The following is a 24,977-nucleotide window of genomic DNA, read 5'->3' on the forward strand; positions in this document are numbered from 1 at the left end:
ACTCACTCGGCGAAACACAGCGCAAGCGCTGTTTGCGCGAAGCGAAGCATGGCTCTCCCACGTATAAAGTGTCTAGTACTGTTCTCTAGACCTGTGATCCGCAAAGTGTATGCCGCGGTACACTGCTGTACCGAGGTCAGCAGTTGGTGTGCCTTAGAAAAGGTTATCGCACTTAGTTCTAGTGCTATATACCAAAAAAGAGACATCTCAGGACGATCGATGAAGTGGTGGGAGCCCAGAGTAAGCCATATATTAACACTGATTTTGTGATGTACATCCAAATATTTTTATTTTCGTAGATGTACCTTAAACACAAAAAGTTTGCGGAACACTGCTATAGACTGTTTTGCCGTCGGTACCTCGGCGTCCATCTTGACAGGTCCCACCGGGTATCACGGTGTACTTTACATTGATCAGTTTATCTCAACATCGGGGTCACCGACCGCGGCTACAAGTCTTAATCACCATCATAATGTTGCTAACGGAGCCCTACTTACAATTATTATTGAGTCATAATTTTCTGATTTTATCCTAGAAATGGGTAAATTGAAGTGATGCAAACAAAACTGTTATTACCATTATGTACTTGTACGGACCAATACCTGCAAGCCTTCAAGAAGGAAGCGTATTCCCTCTTAAACGCACCTGCAACGCTTCTGATGTTGCGAGTGTCCACGGGTGACAGTAGTTGCTTCCATCAGGTGACCGGGCCTCTAATTTTATAAAAAAAAATGTCACGTGATTATCACAATAAAGTAATAAAATTTTTATTTACTCACATTTAGATCAAACACTAGCTGTCCCGGTGAACTTCGTGTCACTTCAAACCGTTCCTGGACTTCCGAGATTGTTTTAAGACCAACATTAGCCAAATCGGTTCAGCCGTTATCGAGTTATAGCGTTACTAACACAATTAAAAATCCATTTTTATATATATAGCCTAGCCGTCCCGGTGAACTTCGTGTCACTTTAAAACCTTCCCTGGACTTCTACGAATATTTTGAGACTAAAATTAGCCCAATCCGTTCAGCCGTTTTCGAGTTTTAGCGCGACTAACACATTTGAAAATCCATTTTTATATATAAAATAATTTGACCGGGATATATTTTGTATGCTACCTGAAAACTAAAATTAAAAACTTTAAAGTCCTGAGACTGCTCCATAGGGTTGCGTATCTCGAATGGAAAAACCTTAAAGATTTAACTGTCCGTCCACAGGTTGAAAATAACTTACAATAATGGTAGCCCTTCATGCGCGAGTCTAGCCAAGTTCTAGTTTTTTTTTATTCATAATTAACTCATTCAGTTAAATTTGAGAATAGTAATCTTCCCCAGTAAAGGATGCATCAATTACAATCAGGTCAGTAGCGATATTTCAGTTTTAACGCGACAGTTGCGTATGAGAATTCCTTTTTAAATAAAATACGGATAAATAAGATTTATAGTCTGTGCGGTGTAGGGGTCCTATTCTCAGGCCTCGAGTACTACTATGATCAGTATTAAAGTACCCTTTGTACCTTTAAAAAAACTGCAGTTCACCCCTAAACTACCATGACACCAAAAACACTTTTAACAATGACTTTTCACACGTTCCTTCTTCGGTTTCCAGAATATAACTAAATTGAAACAATGAAACAAGTAAATTGAAAATGAAATGTTAACGGAAAACCCCACAGACGATAGAAAAGCTGTGTAGGGTGAGTAGACATACTAGCTAGGGTTGTAAGTTGTAACAGATTGCAGGCAATCAACTAGCGCGCTAGGAAGTCTGCGCTCGAAGTGATATTCGAGTCATGAGGATAGATCCCCAGGGTAAAATGCCCTTGGGCGAGGTTTACCGATCGAGCCCTTTATATTCACGATACAGACGCGAATTATCTTAATAAAAATGTCAAATTCTTCGTTTTGTGCCCTCGCGACCGAATGGTCTGCCAGCTTTGAAGGTAACGAGACTATAGTATTATCGTATGGCACAATGGCTGAATATTTTACTTAAAATTCAAATTCAAATTCTTTATTAAGCATACAATAATATACAATAGTATAAAAGCTAGGTAGCGTACATCACGTCGTCTAATCCCATGCTAAGTAAAAACTTGTGTTATGGCAATCAGACAACAGATGCACGCCGAACAATTTTATCCTAATATATGTACATTCACACACACAATCACACTACACTTTATCACGTAAAGTCTCTTTCGGTGACGTGATGCGCGCTTCGTTCGGGAGCCTCCCCCGGAACCTCCGGTAAACTACACCGGCGGGCCAGAACTCCTCCACGCGGGCCAAAACTTGAGTCGGCACTCTCACCACAAAGGAACTGAAATTCACTTTGTGACAAGAGTGCAGACGCTCCACCCTCAAGGTGTAGGTGGTCTTCTCGCGGATGTAGTTTACGACGTCTTCGACCGTCATGGACCAGTGCAGGCGCGACACGTAAAGCGGCGTCGCGGGCACCTCGCTCCGCAGGCGCAGCTCGGGCACATAAGGTGCGGTGCCGCGGTGGTTGCGGACGGTGGGCTTCCTCTTCTTCCTCCTCTCCACCAGAACGAAGCCCTCCTCATCGCACCTCCGCTCTCGTCCCTGTCGAGTCGAAGATGTTCAGCCTTGCGGCCCTCCTTTGCACCCCTCGCCTTTGCCCGCGGGGGTGGTGCGGGGCAAGCAGCGACGCTTGCATAGTTTTTCGCTTGAGTCGATGGCCTAAATTTCGTGTCGACGTCATGCGGCAAAAGAGATGATACAGTATATAAGTACAGTTAGTGCTAAATAAAAATGTAAAAAAATACAATCGTCTTGATTAAACAAGCAGACAAACAACACACAAGAAAAAAAGCAAGAAAAAGTGGAATACCCATAAACCTTAAATTTTGTTGAGAGTTTAAATAATGATCTGAACTTTAACCATCCACATTACATTCATGGTCACTCTGCCTCGTTCCTACTTGAAGAAGTTTAAGAGCTAGCTTCAATAAAAGCTTCATTCACGTTTTTGCTGTTGCTGCCTGCACTCGTCAAGGCTATGCCGTCCAGAATAAGTTAAGGGAAAGTGTACATTACGTATTCGGCATTAAGGTTCTATAGGTGTAGCTTAACTCCGAACGCAGTGGCCACAGCGAAATGACAAGTCGTTAAGCTATACACATAAATCACTCGCTTTTATTATTTCGCCCACAGCAATAAAAATATTTCATGCCGTTTTATGTAAACGAGACTAAAATTAACTCGGTATGTTTTTTATAATTGATTATGTAAATTGTGTAGAGGATGAACTTGTACTTTAAAGGTTAGATGTCATAGTGCATACAGGTTTTACTGCCCATTTTCTAAAGTTTTCGCCAGAAGCTCAACAGGTTGTTGGTTAAGGTCAACCTTAGCCAGTCGTAAAAGCTAGTGAAAGGATATTTTTGGGTATTGAAAAAATCTTAGAAATTGGGCATTATTGCAGCATTATAAAAAATTATTATAACTATTTGAGTGAGGGTTTGGTAAGTTTCAATGTTAGGTACATACGTACTAGTCCGATTCCACTTTGCATGTATATTTCCCTTCAATTAGTCGACGTGTGGCATCAATTTCACATTGCACTTATAACAGCTCAACGTAAATAGACAACCTAAGGAGTCACTTAACAAATCTTTTGTCGTGAGTTGACACAGCTCACATCGAATTCCCGCAATTCGAGTCTCATCAAGTCAGCCGGGCTCGCTAATTAGTAAAAACAATTCGCCGGTGACCGGCCGCCGCCCCCGCGCGCCCCTCGCCCCCCGTCGTCGCCCGCGGTTCCCCGTACTAGAGCGCTAATTTCGTCTGCACTTTTTGCGGCCGCGCATCATACTCGGCATTTGCGAGTCCGCTATCGGAATTAAGGGCCGAACAATGTCGACAAAGCGGCCGTCCGCAAAACATTTGGGCCGGATTCCGACGCCGGGCCCGTTTTTTGGGCTTCGAGCCGAGAATGAGGGAGTTTGTCATAGCTGGCAAGTTTCGGTGACCTATTATATGGAATATCGGGATGCCAGACGTACACTGTTGCCCGAAATGATTCAGTGCGGCGTTTTTGCGAGGGCCTTTGACAATATTATGAATCGATAATACTTTATAACTGTTAGGTGTTTGAATATCTATAGAGTTTTTATTCATCTGATAGAGATTGAGCAAGTCATGGTTAGGAATGAGTTAGGTCTTGCGCGATATTTAGGAAGAAATAACACAAGGCTTTAAAATATATTCTCAATTAAGACGGTAGACACATTGTGCATTGGCACTTTTTGATGCAAACGGAGACTGTATTGCGAATTTCATATACACGACGGCTGTTAATTTAGCTCTATTATTAAGACTTTATATCACTAACATACCTTCTATATCTTCAAAATACAAACAGTAAAACATTACTCTCATAGCGCATTTAAGAAAGAACATCTAACAGCATCAACAACTGCATCCTCCATTTCCCCAATTCCAGACGCAGCACTACATCCTGGTGGCACAGGCGCAGGACGGCGGTCACCCGTCCCTCTCGGGCACGGTGACGGTCTACATCAATGTGGTCGACCTCAATGACAACGCACCCATCTTCGACCCCATGAGCTTCTCCAACGAGATCCTGGAGGACGTGCCAATAGGATCCTCCGTGGTGGCGGTCAGCGCGACGGACATAGATTCCGGTGAGAGCATTTTTATGTTTTCTAAATGTGCTGTCAAACGACGTGGGAGAGCCATGCTTCGGCACGAATGGGCCGGCTCGACCGAAGAAATACCACGTCCTCACAAAAAACCGGCGTGAAACAGCGCTTCCGCTGTGTTTCGCCGAGTGAGTGAGTTTACCGGAGGCCCAATCCCTTCCCTTTTCCCTTCCCTACCCTCCCCTATTACCCCTTAAAAGGCCGGCAACGCACCTACAGCTCTTCTGATGCTGCAAGTGTCCATGGGCGACGGAAGTTGCTTTCCATCAGGTGACCCGTTTGCTCGTTTGCCCCCTTATTTCATAAGAAAAAAACATATAGCTATAATTTCAAATATTAAACCAGTGCTACTAAAATTACATGGTTCTGATTAACTCTCCGATCCTTTCCAATGCAACTAAAATACAAAAAATAATACTAGTGCCTTGCCTGTAGATGATAAATATCAACATTATACGATAGTAAATAAGTTAATTTGTAAACATTCCAGGTTGGAATGGTAAATTGGCGTATACGATCACATCTGGCGATGAGAACCACGACTTCAGCATATCAGAGAACGGCACCATCATCACAGCGAGGAAGCTGGACAGAGAGACCATCCCCACGTACAACCTCATCGTTACCGCTCGGGACATGGCCAAGCCTCCCGAACCCCAACTGTCCTCAACTGTCCAGGTAAAGAACTTGTTTACATTTTAGAAAAAATGTTCACACATTATTGCTCGCGCGATGTGTTAGTTTTACAAGACCGTGCTAAGTCAAATTTTATGAAACCCTAACTTGTTAAATTCATAAATATATGTGATATTTTTGACGTTCCGACTAGTTTGAGGAGTGCTAACAAAAATACTAATTTCCAGGTAATGATACAACTCAAGGATGTGAACGATATGGCTCCGCAGTTCGTATCACCGAATACGACGTCGATACTAGAAAACATACCGCTGAATACTGTGGTAATGACCGTAAAGGCTATCGACAAAGATGAGGGTAGAAATGGATATGTGGAATATTTTATGACGTCAAATCCTGAGATCAATGGACTATTTTCGCTGGGCAATGTTGATGGTATTCTCCGAGCTACTGGAAAATTAGATAGAGAATTGAAATCCAGCTACACGATCATGGTAACTGCCAAAGATAGAGGTGACCCACCGAACCTGACTAATTCTAAAATCACTATAAATATACTAGACGAAAATGATAATAGTCCTGTATTTGATCCAAAACACTACAGCGCGTCTGTGCCTGAAAATGCTAGTATTGGTGCTAGTGTATTACAAGTAAGTTTATTTGAATTAAAACTTTAAATTTCATAAAAAAATATAATAAAATCTAGTATTCGTAACTTAAGTATAAATATTAATTAAAATATACGTGGGAGAGCCATGCTTTGGCACGAATGGGCTGGCTCGACCGGAGAAATACCACGTTCTCACAGAAAACTGGCGTGAAACAGCGCTTGCGCTGTGTTTCGCCGAGTGAGTGAGTTTACCGGAGGCCCAATCCCCTACCCTAATCCCTTCCCTACCCTCCCCTTTTCCCTTCCCTTCCCATCCCTACCCTCCCCTAGTACCCTATTCCCTCTTAAAAGGCCGGCAATGCACCTGCAGCTCTTCTGATGCTGCGAGTGTCCATGGGCGACGGAAGTTGCTTTCCATCAGGTGACCCGTTTGCTCGTTTGCCCCCTTATTTCATAAAAAAAAAACCTGATGACCATATTTCATAAAATTTTATTTTTTTAGTTAACATATTTTCAGTAAGTTCATTAAAATATTTTCAGGTCTCCGCCACTGACATAGATGAAGGTGTAAATGGAAGAGTAAGGTACTCTATCGCATCCGGTGATGAAAATAGAGACTTCAGTGTATCTGAAGATAGCGGAATAGTAAGGGTGGCAAAAAACTTGAACTTTGAACGAAAATCTCGTTACGTGCTTACGATACGGGCAGAAGATTGTGCGACAGATGATGTCAGATATGATACAGCGCAACTCTCTATAATGATTCAAGATATAAATGATAATCCACCGACGTTCTTAGATTCGCCATATTTAGCATACGTTATGGAAAATGTTATACCGCCAAATGGTGGCTACATATTGACAGTGCATGCATTTGATGCTGATTCACCACCATTTAATAACCAAGTTCGGTATTTTATAAAAGAGGGTGAAACAGATTTATTTAAAATCAATGCATCTTCTGGAGAAATATCATTGCTTAGGACGTTAGACAGAGAAGCTCAAGACGAATATACACTTTCTCTTGTGGCTATGGACACAGGTAAGGTTTGAAATATTTTTATTTAACTACCCGAATATCATAATATACACAATAAATTGATGTATGAGTAATGTTTACGAATATTATTATATTTTCAGGTTCTCCTCCACTTACTGGTTCCGGTACTGTTAAAATCCTTGTTCAAGACGTAAACGACAACAGCCCAGAGTTCCAAAGACAGTTCTACAAAACTACTGTGAAAGAAAACCTCCCTCCTGGAGTTGTAATACTTAGTCCACAAGCTATAGATAAAGATATTGGAAACAACGCAAAAATAAGATATTCTCTACTCGGTGAAAAGTCAGAAAGATTTTCTATAGACTCCGTAACAGGTGTTATCGTAACTCAACAAAGCTTAGACAGGGAAGAATGGGATGTCTATTACCTGATAATCATGGCGCAAGATTCTTCGACGACGGACCCAAAAACAGCAACTGTTAATTTGACTATTTATGTTGAAGATGAAAATGATAACACGCCCACTTTTTCACAATCAAGCTACGAAGTATTTATTTCAGAAAGAACTACTCCAGGAGATTTTATTTTTGGAGCTAAGGCTAAAGACAATGATGTTGGTCTGAATAAAAAAATATTTTATGACCTAAGCGGCGACCATAAAGAGTTGTTTGTCATAAATAGAGAAACAGGTGTTGTAAAGGCTAAAGAAAATTTAATAAAGTATAAGGACAAAAACAGGTCCAACATTGAATTGACAATAATAGCCAGTGACAGTGGTATCATTCCCAGACAAAGTTCTGCAGAGCTCATTCTCATACCTAAATCCGGAAAGAATTTCCCTAAATTTACTGTAAATAGTAAACTTACATTTTCATTCTCGGAAGATACTCCTGAAGGTGTGCTAGTTACTCAACTTTCGGCAACATCTCCCAAAAGTGGTCCTGCTGGTATGTTACAATATTCAATAGCTGGTGGTAATGTGGGGGATGCCTTAAGAGTGGAGCCAATAAGTGGTGAAGTATTTATCACTGGAAAAGGACTAGATTATGAGACCATGCCATTATATGATGTTTGGTTTGAAGTAAAAGACTCTGATAATCCACCGCTCAAATCATTTATTGAAATACAAATCAAAGTTACAGATGCCAATGATAATCCACCTATTATAAAAAATGCATTATATAACGCAACAGTACCCGAAGAAGAATCTCCACCACAATTAGTAGTAAAAATTGAAGCTACTGATGAAGACTCTAATGAAAATGGTAGAATATCATACAAATTAGTAAATGATTATGAAGAAACGTTTGTTATTGATTCAGACACTGGAGAAATATCCACAAATATAGCACTTGATAGAGAATCTATCCCATTCTATGAAATAATTGTTGAAGCTGTTGATCATGGTGTTCCACAATTGGTTGGCACATCAACTGTTTTGGTTACTGTTCTAGACAAAAACGACAATCCGCCTCGCTTTACACGACTGTTTAGTGTGAATGTTACAGAAAATGCTGAGATTGGTTCATTTGTTATTAAAGTAACAAGTTCCGATTTGGATACTGGACCTAATGCTAATGCCACTTACAGCTTCGTTGATAATCCAGGAGAAAAATTTGTTATTGATCCTATAAGCGGTAATGTTACTGTCGCTAGGCCATTAGACAGAGAACTGCAAGACGAGTATGTGCTTAAAGTTGCGGCTATTGATGGGTCTTGGAGATCAGAAACTCCGTTAACAATAACAATACAAGACCAAAATGATAATGCACCAGAATTCGAATACTCTTATTATAGTTTTAACTTTCCGGAATTGCAAAAGAAAAACAGTTTTGTTGGTCAAGTTATTGCCACAGATAAAGATAAACAAGGCCCTAACTCGATTATATCTTATTCATTACAACAAACTTCAGATTTGTTTACGATTGACCCAGCAACTGGTGAAATTTTAAGTAAATTCGTGATGAATTATAAAAGAACGTCGGTAGATGCGTCACCTGAAAATACATACTCCGTTGTTGTGGTGGCCACGGATAATGGTAAACCTCCAATGTCTTCGGAATGCTTAGTCACAATAAATATTGTAGATGCAAACAACAACAAACCTAAGTTTACTGAACATGAAAAGTTTGTGCCAGTTCCTCTTGATTCAACATTAGGTGAAAAAATAATTAAATTTAAAGCGGAAGATACTTTGGATTACGGAATTAATGCTGAAATCGAATATTCCATATCTGGTGGCAATGGAACTGCATATTTCTCAATAGACAGGCTTAGTGGCTGGGTGATCGTTAGCAAACAATTTTATTATACAGGACAATATTATGAACTTAAAGTCAAAGCTATCGATCGTGGAATTCCACCTCAATGGGACGAAACATCTATTGTGTTTGTTGTAACAGGTGAAAACAATCACAGTCCTAAATTCACAGCACTCAGTTATCAGGTTATTGTTCCAGAAAATGAGCCGATTGGATCATCTATACTCACACTAAAGGCAAATGATGAAGATGATGGTCCTAATGGTATAATTAGATATGCAATAACTTCAGGAAATGAAGAGAAAGACTTTTACGTCAATCCTAATTCTGGAGTAATAAGTATTCTACGACCTCTGGACTATGATTCCATTCAAGAATATCGTTTAAATATAACAGCAAAAGATCTTGGTTTTAAGCCAAAAGAAACAACAGCCACCGTAACTGTTATACTGACTGACATCAATGATAATGCACCGACATTTAATCAAACACAGTATGAAGCATACTTACCAGAAAATTCTCCAATAAATAGCTTTATTTTCAAAGTACAAGCTAAAGATATCGATTCGCCCAAAAATGCCATTATTAAGTACAGTATAAAAAATGACATGTCATCATTATTTTACATTAAATCCGATACTGGTGAAATATTTTCAAAAGAGATTTTTGACTACGAAGATAAAACAAAATATAACGTCGAAATACTAGCAGCCAATCCAGATTCCCCAATGAAAAGTACGACAAGAGTCGTAGTGCACATTACGGGCGTTAATGAATACTATCCGAAATTTATTCAGCCAGTATTTCATTTCGATGTTTCGGAATCTGCTGATGTTGGTACTAACGTTGGAGTCATACAAGCGACTGATCAAGATAGTGGTGAAGATGGAATAATTTACTATTTATTGGTTGGCTCAAGTAATGATAAAGGTTTTAGTATAAATTCCCAAACAGGTGTAATACGAGTTGCCAGATATTTAGACAGGGAAACGCAAAATAGAGTCATACTAACAGTATTAGCCAAGAACTCGGGTGGCATACGCGGCAATGACACAGATGAAGCACAAGTAATTATATCGATTCAAGATGGCAATGATCCTCCTGAATTTATTAAGACCTACTATGAAGCTACTATATCAGAAGGCGCAAGCTTAGGCCAGGAAGTAATTCAAGTAAAAGCTGTGGACAAAGATGTTCGCCCGCAAAATAATCAATTCAGCTACTCAATAATAGGTGGAAATACAAATCAAGATTTTAGAGTCGATCCCCAAAGTGGAGAAATTCAAGTAGCAAAACACTTGGACCGTGAAACTTTATCAACATATTCACTCATCGTTGGGGCAATCGACACTGGCATACCTCCACAAACGGGCACCACAACTGTAAAAATAAGTGTAACAGATATCAACGACAATGGTCCCGTTTTCGATGTTGCTAGTTTTAACGGCGCTGTATACGAAAATGAACCACCTAACACAAGTATTACAACACTATCTGCGAAAGATCCAGATTTACCTCCTAATGGAGCACCATTCTCCTATAGCGTGATTGGCGGTAGGCATCAAAACTACGTAAAAATTTATAAACATACTGGCGTTATTATGACTACCAAGAAAATTGACAGAGAAGTTACACCTTTCTTAGAAATAACTATACAAATTGAAGACAGTGGAGTTCCTGTGATGAAATCAAATTATACCATAAAAATTAAAGTTCTTGATCGTAATGACAATCCTCCTACGCCAAGATCTGCTCACGTTATTGTATATGCCTTCAACAACAAGATCCCACACGGAAAAATTGCTGACGTTCGTCCGAACGATCCTGATATAGTTGGCGAATACAAATGTAAAATTGACAAAGATTCTACATCCGATGAAACGTTATCATTATTGACTATAAGAAAAGGCTGTGATCTATTTACGAATGACATACGACCAGGACAAGGCTACTCATTTTCTGTCATTGGTAATGATGGAATACATAGAGATGTCGTATCATCAATCAGTGTTGAATACTTTTCTTTTGATAACCATACAGTTGAGCAATCAATAACGACAAGAATTAGAAATATATCTGCTTCTGAATTTCTCTTACAATATTACCGTAATGTAATTGAAATTTTAAAGATGGGCTTAAAAGATCATGAAAGTGTTTATTTATATAGTTTGATTGAAGAAGATGAAAATCTAGATGTAACAATGGTTATTAAAGGAAGCAAACAGACTTGGAAAAGAGAACAAACTGAAAGCCACATTAAAGCCAAGCACTCAGAGATAAGCAAAACATTAAAAAGAGTTATCACAGTTCCTTACTATCCATGTTCGACACATAAGTGTCTCAATGATGGACTTTGTACTGATGGATTTAAAGTCTTGGATGAAACAAAAATAACAGAAAGTACATCGTTGATACTTTCATCGCCGTTAGTGCGCCATGAATATACCTGCCATTGTACGGACCGATTTATCGGAAATAACTGTGAACGTCGACAAGATCCTTGTTCACCAAATCCATGCTTATTTGGAGGCCAATGTAGAAAGCAGGGCCATGACTTTGTCTGTAGCTGTCCTGCTCGCCGCGATGGCAAAACCTGTGAGATAGAAAGAGATGACGTTTGCAGTGGCAACCCATGTAAAAATGGTGGATCTTGTAAGGAGAGCTCAGACAGAAATTCTTTCTTCTGCTTATGTCGTCCGGGATACAGAGGAAATCAGTGTGAAGCACTTGTTGACTCATGCAGACCAAACCCCTGCATGCACGGTGGCATTTGTATAAGTCTTAAGCCAGGCTATAAATGCAGTTGTTCAAATGGTCGCTATGGAATACATTGCGAAAGTTCTACATTTGGATTCGGAGAGCTGTCATACATGCAATTCCCAGCCTTAGATGCCTCCACTAACGACATAACGATAACTTTCGCTACAACAAAATCGGATTCTCTTCTTTTATATAACTACGGTGCCCAAACTGGAGGACGATCTGATTTTATTGCTATTGAATTACTTGGTGGCAAACCAGTATTTTCTTTTGGGGGTGCTCGAACATCTATTACATCAGTTGCTTTACTAGATACTGAAAAGAATCTGGCCGATGGAAAGTGGTACAAGTTGATTGCTACTAGAAATGGAAGGGTTATATCCCTAAGTTTCGCTGTCTGTACGGATCATGGCGATGCCTGCACAGAATGCGACCCCACCGACGATACATGCTACGGTGATGACACCGGACAAGCCGGGTAAGTTAATATATTGTTAACAATAACAAAATACTTGAGTTTTGAAAACCTTTGACACTCTTCAACAACAAGAGAATATTAAAATTTATGATTTTCGTGCTTTAATATTTTTAATTGAACTAAGTCACAACTTAAATTTGTACATGATATTCTAACTCGAATTTATGTGATGTGGGAATTTTTGGAGTAAAGTCTAGAAATTAAAATTTATTTTATTCTAAGATGCATTTTTTTTTGTTACAGTACGCTCAATTTTAACAACGAGCCGCTACTAATAGGAGGTTTACACAAGGCTGATCCAGTGCTGGAGCGTCCCGGGCAAATACATTCAGACGATTTTGTTGGCTGCATGCACAGTATCACAATAAATGGACGGATCCTGAACCTAACTATTCCTTTGAATGCTCGAGGGGTTGAGCCCCATTGTGATAGAACGGAAAAAGGAACTTGTTTCAAAGAAAATGTTTGTGGTGGTGGTAAATGCTTGGACCGGTGGAAAACAAACTACTGTGATTGTGATGGTTTAACTTCCCCAGATTGTTCAAATTCTCTACAAAGTATTTCTACTGGTGAAAATGGTGTTATATCTTTCGTCATATCTGAAAAACACAGAAGAATGCAATTACTCGAAACAATTTATGGCGGAAATACCGTATGGAATAGAAAATTATCAAAAGGTATAACTAAGACTGCTGTAAAAACCACCAATCAGTCAAAACATTTAACATTTTTCTTCAAGAGCCATAAAAAAGATGGAGTTCTTTTCTACTCGGCTACAGACAAATATTACACCTTGATTGAGTTGACAAATGGGAGAGTTAGTTACTCCTCTAAACAAAACACTATTGTCAATGTAAGTCAATCCGATACCATGAATTCTGCAGATGGTTACTGGCACAATATAACTTTATACGCATATGGAAGAAGCATAAGATTGATCGTAGATAACATAAATGTAGGTGAAGAACTAGACACTGCAAGTGTGCACGACTTTTTAGACCCCTACCTGACCACGCTATCCTTGGGAGGCCTAAAGTCCGAATGGATTCCAACTTATAATAAATACGAAGGATGTCTAGCGAATTTCAGCATAAACTTTGAAGTACAACCTTTTACTGGTAACGGAAGTATTTTCAAAGATGTGGTTCGAACAGGAAAAATCTTTCCGGGGTGCCATGATACTTTTGGAGTTGGTCTTGCCAAGAATCCAGATCCACTCAGTATAGGAATCACATTAGTTATTATTTTCTTTGTTATATTGATTTTGGCAATTTTAGTATCATTTATCGTGTTTCGTCTTCGAAAACAAAAGAAAGAAAAGTGTGATGGCCCCGCTAAGGTTAACAAAAGCCATTTGAAATCTAACGGGGGACCGGCTATGCTCAACGCTCCTAACTTGATCGCCGGGACTAACGATAGTCTCATGGGGAGAGGTATGCACAATAACGAAACCAGTCTCAACAGTTATATGTCTGAGAACGCAGACATAATGCGCAACGTCGGTCATATCGTCGGCCCAGAGCTTTTGTCAAAAAAATATAAAGATAGAGAAATAATGAACATAGATCCACCGCGACCTCAGCGACCTGATATAATCGAACGGGAAGTGATCGGCAAAAGCCCAGCAACACGAGACGATCATCATCCTCCACCGCCACTTTCTTCAAATACTTCGCACCATCCCCACGATCACCCCAGCGGCATGGATATGAATTCCGAAATTCCCGAGCATTACGACCTCGAAAATGCATCGTCGATAGCACCATCCGATATCGATATCGCTTACCATTATAAAACGTTTCGAGAAAATGCTGGTGCTCGTAAATATAAAGCAACACCACCGCCGATAGCAGGGTACCATCACAAACATCAAACTCCTCAGCATCGGCACTCGCCACATCACACCGGAGGCTACCCACCGAGGGTCATACCGCAAGGTTCCCAGCCCCCACCTCAGCCGAGGACACACCAAACAACACCACTGGCGAGATTATCACCGAGCAGTGAGCTAAGTCAACAACCGAGAATCCTCACCTTACACGATATTTCGGGGAAACCCTTACAGAGTGCCCTTTTAGCCACGACGTCTAGTTCTGGTGGAGTCGGAAAAGACGCTTTGCATAGTAATAGTGAACGCAGTTTAAATAGTCCAGTCATGTCGCAGCTAAGCGGTCAAAGTTCCTCAGCGGGTAGAAAAACTCCTAGCGCTACTCCTAAGGTTTCCCAAGTAGTGTCAGTCGGATCCGGAGCCGTAGGACTGACTGCCGAAGAAATCGAGAGAATGAATGCGAGACAACGCACTTCTAGTCTAGTGTCAACTTTAGATGCGGTGTCTAGTTCCAGTGAGGCACCACGTGGTGGAGGAGTCAGTCACCACATGTCACACCGGCATCACTCCCCTCCCGTAGATAATAGAAGTTCCACCGGGTCGGACGACGAAAGTGGTAACGATAGCTTTACGTGTTCGGAGATAGAGTATGATAACAATAGTATCAGCGCTGATAAAACTGAGGATGTGAGGAGACAGAATGTAAATACGAATAATAATAAGAAACCAATCTTGCCGCCACCATACGAGAGCTTCGATTCGTCGTTTCGAGGATCTCTAAGTACTCTAGTCGCGTCAGACGACGATCTAGCGACTCACGTGGGCTCCGCTCTCTATAGACAAGCGAACGGCTCCCCCGCGCCCGGGACTCTAGGCTGGGACTACCTTCTCAACTGGGGTCCCAACTTCGAGAGCATGATTGGTGTATTTAAGGATATTGCTGAGTTACCAGATTCAGTAAATGGACGCATGTCTTCCTCTCTAAGACTTCCAAACGGAACGCCAAAACCGTCCGAAGAATACGTTTAAGGAAAACTGTAAATAATTTAGTGTAAGCCATTGTAATAATGTACAAATTTGTTCGGATCTTGTATCAAGATCCTCGTAGTTACAGTTGTCTTGCCATATCTTGTTGAATTTGTATGATGACTTAGAAAGTAATACGAAAAACCTCAATGTAAATATCGACGTGTAAATAGAGCGTTAGGTAATTTTAGTTTACTGTTATCTACTCGTTTTGTCCGGCGCATTAAAGGCTTTAAATAGACTCATAAAACTATTTTTGTATTTGGATCGTAATGTATCAGGACAATAAATGTACTAAATTTTCGAATTTTTTGACGATTGTAATATTTTATAAGCCATACTAATTAGTGAATAAAGTGCCAAATGCGTGATCTGTTCAAAAGAACTGACTGATTTTAAACTTACATAAATATATAAATAATAAAAATACTTATTTGTTTTATTTATAGCTTTATAATCGCCACAATATCTAGCCAACAACTACGGACCCGTAATATACTATTGAATTACTAGTCACCTTCATAAAGTACCTCTGTCACGTACATCAAGGAGCAAAACAAAAAACAGCCTATTTACCTGACGATAAGGCACATGTTTTCGATAATACAGGACCATTATCATAAATACTTCTTCCTTATGACTACCGATAACTAAGTGTAATATTTTACACACACTTAATTTTATAGCGCATTTTAACATACCTCTTTAGCATGTTAAAATGCCTCAGTCAGCACATTTTCAATAACTCAATCTTGATCTAGCTTGGTACTTTATCAGATTATTATTATTCTGATTGTATGATTTGAAACTATCAATAAAATTTTACTACAAAAATAGCTCACTAATATTTACAATAAAGCGGAAGTCCTTTTTTGACCGGATGTAGATGTAATATGAATATTGAATAATTATTATAACTGTAAAACTTCTATTTACTATATAAATGAAAGGACCATGGTGTATACCGAATCATTTAAATTTTAAAATACAGTAAGCTATAAGTATATTATGTTGCTAAAGTATTTTGTTTCATTTTAAATCTTTTTTCCCTAAAAAATTTAGAGTATTTTGCATACAAGGTGCAAAGGCAATGAAAGAAAAATATTTTAATCGAAGTCTGTGTTAATTTTTGGTGATATTTGAATGTTTATGAAAAGTGAACCTTAGAATAGTCGGTATACTCGTAAAATAACATTGGAATACAAATGAATAGATAGGCCGCTTTTTGTCGCCAGAAGATAATAGCGAGGGACTGATAATATTTAAATTTGGCTCAGTACAATAATTAAGGGTGTTAAGTAAAGTGGCTTTTTCAGTGGATTTCGCAATGAAAACAACAATAATCTTCATCAGTCTCCTATGCGAATCTCTATGTAAGTATAGCGAATATAATATTTATTTTGACAATATAACGGTGTATTTAAATATAAAGTCCGGTTTGATCTTATTAAAGCAAGATTTATAAGTACAGTGATCCATTTTCCGTTCGTATTAGCTTTAAGCACGCACGTCTGTTACTAACTATGGCATGTGAGATACACATATTATGACAATATTATCATAAATATTTTGTTAAAAACATGCTAAGTAATCTACCTACACCAGGTAATTTTCATTGTGTTAAGTTTGTGCTTAAGTAATTGGTTGCTAAAACAAAAAAGCGGTGCCATAAAAAATATTAACAAAATAAAGCATTCTATTTCTTACACAAAACTAATAATTACGTACAGTATTCGTAAGAAAAGAAATCTTGTAGAAAACAAGAACGGTTAAACTTTCAGGTTTCTTGCTGGGCTCCGCGTCAAAATGCATCACTCCCGAAATGAAATGCCCTAACGTTAACATCACGTTTTGGTTGTACACCAGGTAACTTGCAAAAACTTTTTTTTATTCTTAACTAGCTGTCCCGGTGAACTTCGTGTCACTTTAAAACCTTCCGTGGACTTCTACGAATATTTTAAGACTAAAATCAGCCCAATCCGTTCAGTCGTTTTCGAGTTTTAGCGCGACTAACACATTTGGAAATCCATTTTTATATATAAGATAGGTATTGTACAATATACTTTTAAACTACATTAAAAAAAAACGAGTCTGCAACGATGCCTACCGTTGCGTCGGTTCGGAAACTTCCCGGCGATAGAGAGAGTACACACTGAAGCTTAGACAGGAGCCAGTCCACACGGCGCGTTGCGTCAGCGTTGAGTCGACGCAACGCTGCCGTTGGGTTGTTTTACATATAAATAACCAAGGTGCTCACACGGTGCGCTGCGTCGTGACAGCAGCGTGCAACGCACACATGACGGACAGCAGCTACCGAGACGAAGGTTCTTGCTTAACAGGACTTTCTTGTGCCATTTAAAATGATAATATAGTAATTCATTTTTTAAAAATACAAACTTTATCGTGCATATCATAAGACATTTCTTATGATATTCACGAGCCCATGCCAAAGTTTTTCTAGACCGGTAGCAAGGCTTGCTGAAAGTCTGATTGAAAGAATGAATCAAAATGATCTTAAACTCTGTAGAGCTAAAGTATAGACGTGCATGTAGCGAAAAGTAAGAAGTAAGGAAGTTAACCAAGCCATATAAAAACGATACACGATGAAAAATATTGTATCTACTCCATTATTCGACGACCTCTATGGCTCAGTGGGTAAGCACGTTGGTAGCTTAAGCCATCGCGGGTTCGAATCCCGCCGACGGAACAAAAAGTTTTCAAAGTTGCTGGGTTATGGATATGTATTAAATATGTATCATATAATGAAAATCTTATATATATATATATATATATATATATATATATATATATATATATATATATATAATAAAAGTATTAAATATATTTCCGTTGTCTGGTACCCGTAACACAAGTCCTTCAGGTACTTAGCACGGGGCCAAACTAACGTGGTGTGAAGCGTCCATAGATATAAAAAAAATATACATTCTGGAGTAGGGACAATATTTGTAATTTTGACTTATTTTAGAAAGAATAGAGATCACCCAGTCGAGATCAAAGCTGATGATGCCGAGTCAATATCCAACGCGCCTTGGGTGAAAGACGGGGCCATAAAGGTGCTGATACACGGGTATACCGGACACAGGGATTTCTCACCCAACACCGAGATAAGACCTGGTAATTTATAAAACTAGTAGATTAATTTTATTTACTTAACTGTCATTAACTAACATTTTTAACATAAGCCTTAAATTTTTCCTGAAATTTAAATCTTTGAAAAAGCCTAAAAATTTGTTTACACTTATGTAATAGAGTGTAGCAGTAAGATTTGACAAAAAAACTGCTAATTTAGAATCACAATTTGGTCGGATATTGGTTAAGCTGATCGATCACGACTAATATTACCTTCTTAAAGTAACGTAATTCTTATTTATCCATTTCATTAGAGAAATGGATAAACAAGAAGCTGAAGTTGCTCTTAGAATAAAAAAAAAAAAAGGTACATTTCTAAGAATATCGAAATGAATCAAACAATCTTATATCTTTAAACGAGCAATTCTTGTATATATGTCTATATATGTCTATCTAGACATACAAATACATAATTGTTTTAGAAAATGTCATTTTATTCGTGTTTTATCGAATACCGAGCAAAGCTCAAACAGCTGGTGTCTATAATATTTTGTGCTGTGCATGATCGAATTATTTAATATGCCAATTTCAGTGTACCTCGACTGCTGCGACTACAACATCATCACCGTGGACTACAACCCCATAACCCTAGAGCCTTGCTACCTGGAGTCAGCTCGCAATACCGAGCTGGTCGGCATGTGCCTCGCGCAACTGATCGACGCCATGGTGGGGAGAGGTTTCCAGCTGGTGAAGTTCCACATCATAGGGTTCAGCCTGGGCGGCCAGGTCGCGGGGTTCGTCAGGAATTACCTGCAGTCGGGGAAGCTGGAGAGGATAACAGGTTTGTGGTTCATGGCAAAGACGTCGTTTTGTAGTTTTGTATGGTTTGTGGGAATATGAGTGATATCCAAAAAGTTTCAGCACTGGACCCAGCCCTGCCGCTATTCGCGACGAAGGACAACCGCCGGAAGATTGACGCCAGCGACGCTAACTTCGTGGACGTGCTGCACACTAACGCGCTGCAGCGGGGCAAGCTGGAGACGTGTGGTGTGGCTGACTTCTTCGCCAACAGCGGCATGCAGCAGCCGGGCTGCAAGACCACGAAAGAGCAGTGTATGTAGAAGTCTTATTATTATTTGGACCTGGCTACGGCAACGTTAAAATTAAGGGTAATTTTGGCTATCTCTATAATATTATGTATATAATGCCTTCATAACGGCTAAGCTACTAATCCGAATTCAGCAATTTATGTAGACGTGTTAATAGAAAAGCTTAATATAACAGTACGGGTGATATAAGCTATTTTTTTTAAGTATAACTCATTGTATTATTTTATGGGATATTATTAAATGCACATCAGAATAATTTTTCAGCACACTACCTTAACTCCGCTAATAAACTGAATGCATACCAGAAAAACTAATGCTGATCAAAAAAAAAAAACAATTGATTATCTGAACATGTCCTCCAAAAAAAACTTAAACATCATACAAAACGAGACGACCTTAATAACCGAATTCACATTTCACACCAAAAATATGGTTCATACATCGGATATATTATTTGTAAAACTAAAATTGAAATTGTTTATCAAAAATACTAACTTGCACTCTAAATTGGACAATCTTACAACGGAATTTCTAAAAACAATATCGAAAGGTGCACCACAATAAAATCAATTTCTATTATCAAAACAAGTCTACAAATGGACAAATCGTGCAACTTTATGATGAGATATGGTGAAAGATTTTATCATTCCAAAACTATATAATTCAAGGTTTCTTGATAAAAATTGAGAAAAATTATCAAAATTTACTACTGTATTGTAATTGTATGGGTTAATAAATTTAATAATGATTCTTAAATAATTAATAGCAATGTTCGCCCAATACGACTTGATTGGGTTAGGTTAGATGGCTAAGGCGGGAGCGTAGCGCAGCGTAGCTCCCGCCTTAGCCATCGTGGTTATTTTTTGTGAACCACCCAGAAGTCCGTCGACTCACTCCGACTCGCTCTTTGCCGATTGTTTATTATTATTGTTTATAAACTGAGTTACCATTCACTGTGCCAAAGTTTAGTCCATGTTAAGTTAGCACTTGATGATTTTTATGTGTTCATAATTATTATATGAACATAACAGATTAAATTGGGTTTTATTTAGAATAAATGATGTTCCTAAAAGTAATTTAGGTGATGGTTTTCCTTTAAAAAGTTGTAGTATGTTTGTTGAAGTAAGGAATTATTAGATATACTATTTTAAAAATAGTTATTCGTTCAGTAAAACAGTTATGCAAATAACTTTAAATAGTATGCTGAATTCGCATTATTTAGGGTGCATAATTAGTGTGCAAGTCAGTATTTTTGGTGAAACTTTCAATTATTTTGATCGAGGAAAGGGAATATACAGATATTGATTTAAATACATGCCTTATTTATTACTTATCAACACGATGAGCCAATGCGAACATAGAAATTGCTATGTAGTCAAACTAAGGCACTGATATAATCATCATCGACTATTTATCTCATCGTCCCGAAGGCTGTAAATGTGTTGAATTTGTTTTCGATCTTCAGCTATATTTTTTCATAATTTTTGGCTAAACCTTTCAATACTTGAGCAGTCACTTATCAAAAAAAATATTTTAGACTAGCTGTTGCCCGCAACTTCATCCGCGTGAATGTATGTTATTATAATCGAGATTTAGAAAATGGAACACCCATCTACGACTGTTTTTTTTGGATCTATATTACACACGAAATTTTTAATGCACCACGAAAATAAACTATAATAATAAAAATTGTAACTGAGTTAGGTATAGCTAAATTAATATTGGAATTTGTTGTGTTAGATTGTTGCCAATAATAATTATGACAAAAATGCTTGAAGGCACGGATTAAGTTCCTCTAGCGATGTCCACGATATCACCGTAGTATGCGACATCAGATTTACACTGTAGGTTGTCTAGCATTGTAGTTCTTTCGTCTTGGCAGAAATAGCATATACATGGTTTATTCAAACATACTGCCTTCGGTCGTACATATTCTACCATTTCTACCTATGTGCTCGACCGATGCTAGTAACTTAGATCCGTTAAGTTTGACTTTAAAATTTCCATAGCCGGTAACGAATTGAGATACGCAGTGGTCAATATCCATCCAGGATTTGGATAATCGTTTACGAATATTAGGAAAAGTTTTAAAGCTCAACCTTGGCTAGATTTGGTACTTAATCACTTTGGTTGTCGTTGTAAATTTCTAGGAGTTTCTTCAATTCCATTACTTATAAAGTCACCGTTTTTAGGGTTCCATACCCAAAGGGTAAAAACGGGACCCTATTACCAAGACTTCGTTGTCTGTCCGTCTGTCTGTCTCTAGGCTGTATCTCAAGAACCGTTATAGCTAGAGTTCTGAAATTTTTACACATTGTGTAAAAATTTCAGAGTTTCAGAGAAAATTTAATTGAAAGTTTTTCCTACATAAACTTAGTGATTTATATATAAGATATTAGTGTAAACACCGTTATCCTTAAAACCATCAAATGAGTTCGTCAAAATGAACAACTTTTTCTATGAGAACAATGCTGGGAACTCAAAAAAACCGTCTTCATAGTTCATACTCATACAAATAATTGGCTATCCGGGCATCCGTATGGATAAGAAGACGGCATTTTTTTTGAGTTCCCAGCATTGTTCTCATAGAAAAAGTTGTTCATTTTTACGGGCTCATTTTATGGTTTCAAGGATAACGGTGTTTATGTCGCAGCCGACTGGTTTAAATAGCCGTTCAATCAAACAGCTAGCCCTTTGACTGAACAACGCCATTCAATCACACGTCTAGCTTTTATATTGAATATTTTAGTCGCTCAAAACGTTCAACACTACAGCTGATACAAAAGCCGCCGTCTAATTGAAGTAGTTCAGCGCGCACCGCTGCGGCGCTAGGTGCGTTTTATTTACAATTTGGCGTCAACTAGCAAGTGTTTGTTGGTGTTTGTGGTTGTTTTTCGGAAATAAAGTAGTTAATAAAAGTTACAAGTGTTATTAAAGAGACAAAAACTCTAGCTGTTTGATTGAACGCCTATTTAAGCCAGTCGGCTGCGACATTTACACTAACATACTATATTATTATAAAATAAGGAAAAATAACCTTTGCTTCAGAAGTACAAGTCTGCAAGTCTGTATAGTTTTCCCACGCATGCACTCAGTGAGCACAAACCATGGGAACACGGTACTTTTTACGGCGTTAATGTAATGTTCCAACTGAATAGCGCGTCAGTAAAAACTTGGGGATCTCATTCGCATGCGGGCCGCGCATCATGCGTAGAGGCGCCTCTGAGAGATATAAGTGTTTTCTTTAAAGAAAAAATTATATATCTCTTATTACATTTATCACTATAGTGCGTTTTTAAATAGAATTATACACTTCTGAGTTCTAATCGTTCATATTATAATTAAGATGATATTCTTACTTGTATTTATAATAAACGTCTTACCTCTGTAGTTTATAACAAATAGTAATTAAATTATAATATTCTAGTAGCCTCGATAATATTGTATGCTAAAAGGTTTTTAATATCCAATCGGTATGATGCCGAGAAGTTAGTGCTGACCGTAATATTGTATGCTTGTGGATTGGCGTGATATTTTTACTGTGTGGTGTAGATACCTATATATATGGAGATAGATATAATAATATATTATATTATAATCTACAGTTTTTACCGATTTAGAGAATAATATTATGTATATTTTTTTATTTAACGACGTGTCTATCCAAACTAGGTTCGGCCTCTTATAGAATATTGTTCTCATCTCTGGGCAGGGGCGCCAAAATACCGATTGCTCCCTCTGGATCGTATCCAACGAAGAGCCGCTCGAATTGTTGACTGCCATAGTGTTTCAAATAGCTTGGACCCCTTGGAATTACGCCGAGATGTAGCTTCACTCTGTATCCTCTATCGGTTATATCACGGGGAGTGCTCTGAGGAATTGTTGGGAATCATATCACCTGCAACTTTTCGCCATCGTCCCACACGAAAAATATACCATCCTCATCACCTTGATGAGTGGCAGTCTTCCACCGTGCGTTTCTCGCGTAACTTTCTGCCGTGCACTGTAAAACTCTGGAACAAACTGTCACCAGCAGTATTTCCGGACTTATACGACCTGCAAAACTTCAAGAAAAGAGCGTATTCCCTCGCAACGCACCTGCAGCTCTTCTGATGTTGCGAGTGTCCATGGGCGACTTCTGATGTTGCGAGTGTCCATGGATAGTTGCTTTTAATTAGGCGACCCGTTTGCTCGTTTGCCCCCTTATTTCATTAAAAAAACCAATATAATAATTAATGCCATTGTGTGTCTGTATGTCCGTCTGTCTGTCTGTCTGTCTCTTATTAACTTTTTACACCCAAATCTGGATCGCTGGATCTGGACCGCTGGAAATTTTGCTGGGTGTAGCTTTGTCCACACTGTGCCTTTTTCTGTTCGTCAAGGGTATACGTTATAGCACAGTCAACAGCGAACGTGAGGCATGCCCGCGACGCATGCCCTTTGACCGTATCCAAAAAACAAAAATGACAATGTTGGCGTTGCGTTCGTTGACGCATTCAGTTATTGAATGCGCCAAAACGAAATTTGAATGAAAAAAGATGACGAAAATTGAAGACGAAAGCGCATAGTGTGGACATAAGTACTTTGAGTCCCAGGAAAGGACATAGGATACTTTTATCCAGGAAAAATGTACGGTTCGGTTCGGTTACGGGCGTCATGTAGTAAGATTTATTTCATTTATTTACGTCGTGTATAGACAGTAGATCTAGATAGATTATTACTGAGTAATAAGTAGAGTAAGACTGAGAAAATAAGAATGGTTATGTCAATTCCATACATTTTGATCGGCGATTAGATAAACAAGCGATAAAGAAAACGTCTTTGCTATAGGCTCAGTAGCTACTATATTCTGGACCCCAAGATCATATCACACCAGTATTCATATTACATATTATGTAATGGCTTACGAATGCCTACATTAACTCTATCATCATCATCAACAGCGGCATCCAGCTGCGCCCACGCGCGGGCGCCGCTCTACTACGCGGAGTCCATAGTGAGCAGCACGGGGTTTTACGGCGCGCGCTGCTCCTCCTGGCTGCTACACGTGGTCGGCTGGTGCCAGCTGACAACAGCGGACGAGGCGCTGTTTGGGGAGCATGTGTCTTACAAGTGAGTGTAGTTTAAACTCTGCAGTTTACTGTAAAATTAGCAACACCGACCAGATTGACTGTTACCAGAAGTCAAAAGGAATAAGAGTTACTTTTTTTATAAAATAAGAGAGCAAACGAGCAAACGGATCACTTCATGGAAAGCAACTACTATCGCCCATGGACACTCGCAACAGCCGATTTTAATTATCTTAAGTGAGTTAATTTTTATGCTTGTTTACTTTATTGGAATTTATATTATGATTTATGAGTATATTATAACATAAATTATTATATTTTGTGATCGTTGCAGCACGTCTGGCGTTTTCTTCTTCAGCACTAACTCGGAGCCGCCCTTCGCTAAAGGATCTACGAAAGCAAGGAATACGTAAAATTGCTTAA

General features: G+C 38.7%; 1 protein-coding gene across 1 annotated transcript; it reads left to right on the forward strand.

Moving 5' to 3' along the window:
• Positions 1-5,253: 5,253 nt before the first annotated feature.
• On the forward strand, positions 5,254-24,977 carry LOC121739741 (cadherin-related tumor suppressor). The gene is made up of 11 exons (XM_042132290.1): positions 5,254-5,365; positions 5,551-5,973; positions 6,474-6,975; positions 7,074-12,432; positions 12,676-13,460; positions 17,068-17,152; positions 18,273-18,421; positions 18,969-19,217; positions 19,298-19,489; positions 24,429-24,597; positions 24,889-24,977. The coding sequence occupies exons 1-11, from the start codon at positions 5,324-5,326 to the stop codon at positions 24,965-24,967; spliced, it is 8,034 nt and encodes a 2,677-aa protein (XP_041988224.1). The 5' UTR covers positions 5,254-5,323; the 3' UTR covers positions 24,968-24,977.

Source organism: Aricia agestis, chromosome 2 (genome assembly GCF_905147365.1).
Source record: "Aricia agestis chromosome 2, ilAriAges1.1, whole genome shotgun sequence".
NCBI lineage: Eukaryota > Metazoa > Arthropoda > Insecta > Lepidoptera > Lycaenidae > Aricia > Aricia agestis.

Excerpts from the sequence above, each read along its gene's own strand:
- LOC121739741 (XM_042132290.1), top strand. The coding sequence starts at position 5,324 with ATGGCCAAGCCTCCCGAACCCCAACTGTCCTCAACTGTCCAG. Across the intron at positions 18,422-18,968 it reads CAACACCGAGATAAGACCTG|TGTACCTCGACTGCTGCGAC; the intron begins GTAATTTATAAA and ends TGCCAATTTCAG. Across the intron at positions 19,218-19,297 it reads GAAGCTGGAGAGGATAACAG|CACTGGACCCAGCCCTGCCG; the intron begins GTTTGTGGTTCA and ends AAAAAGTTTCAG.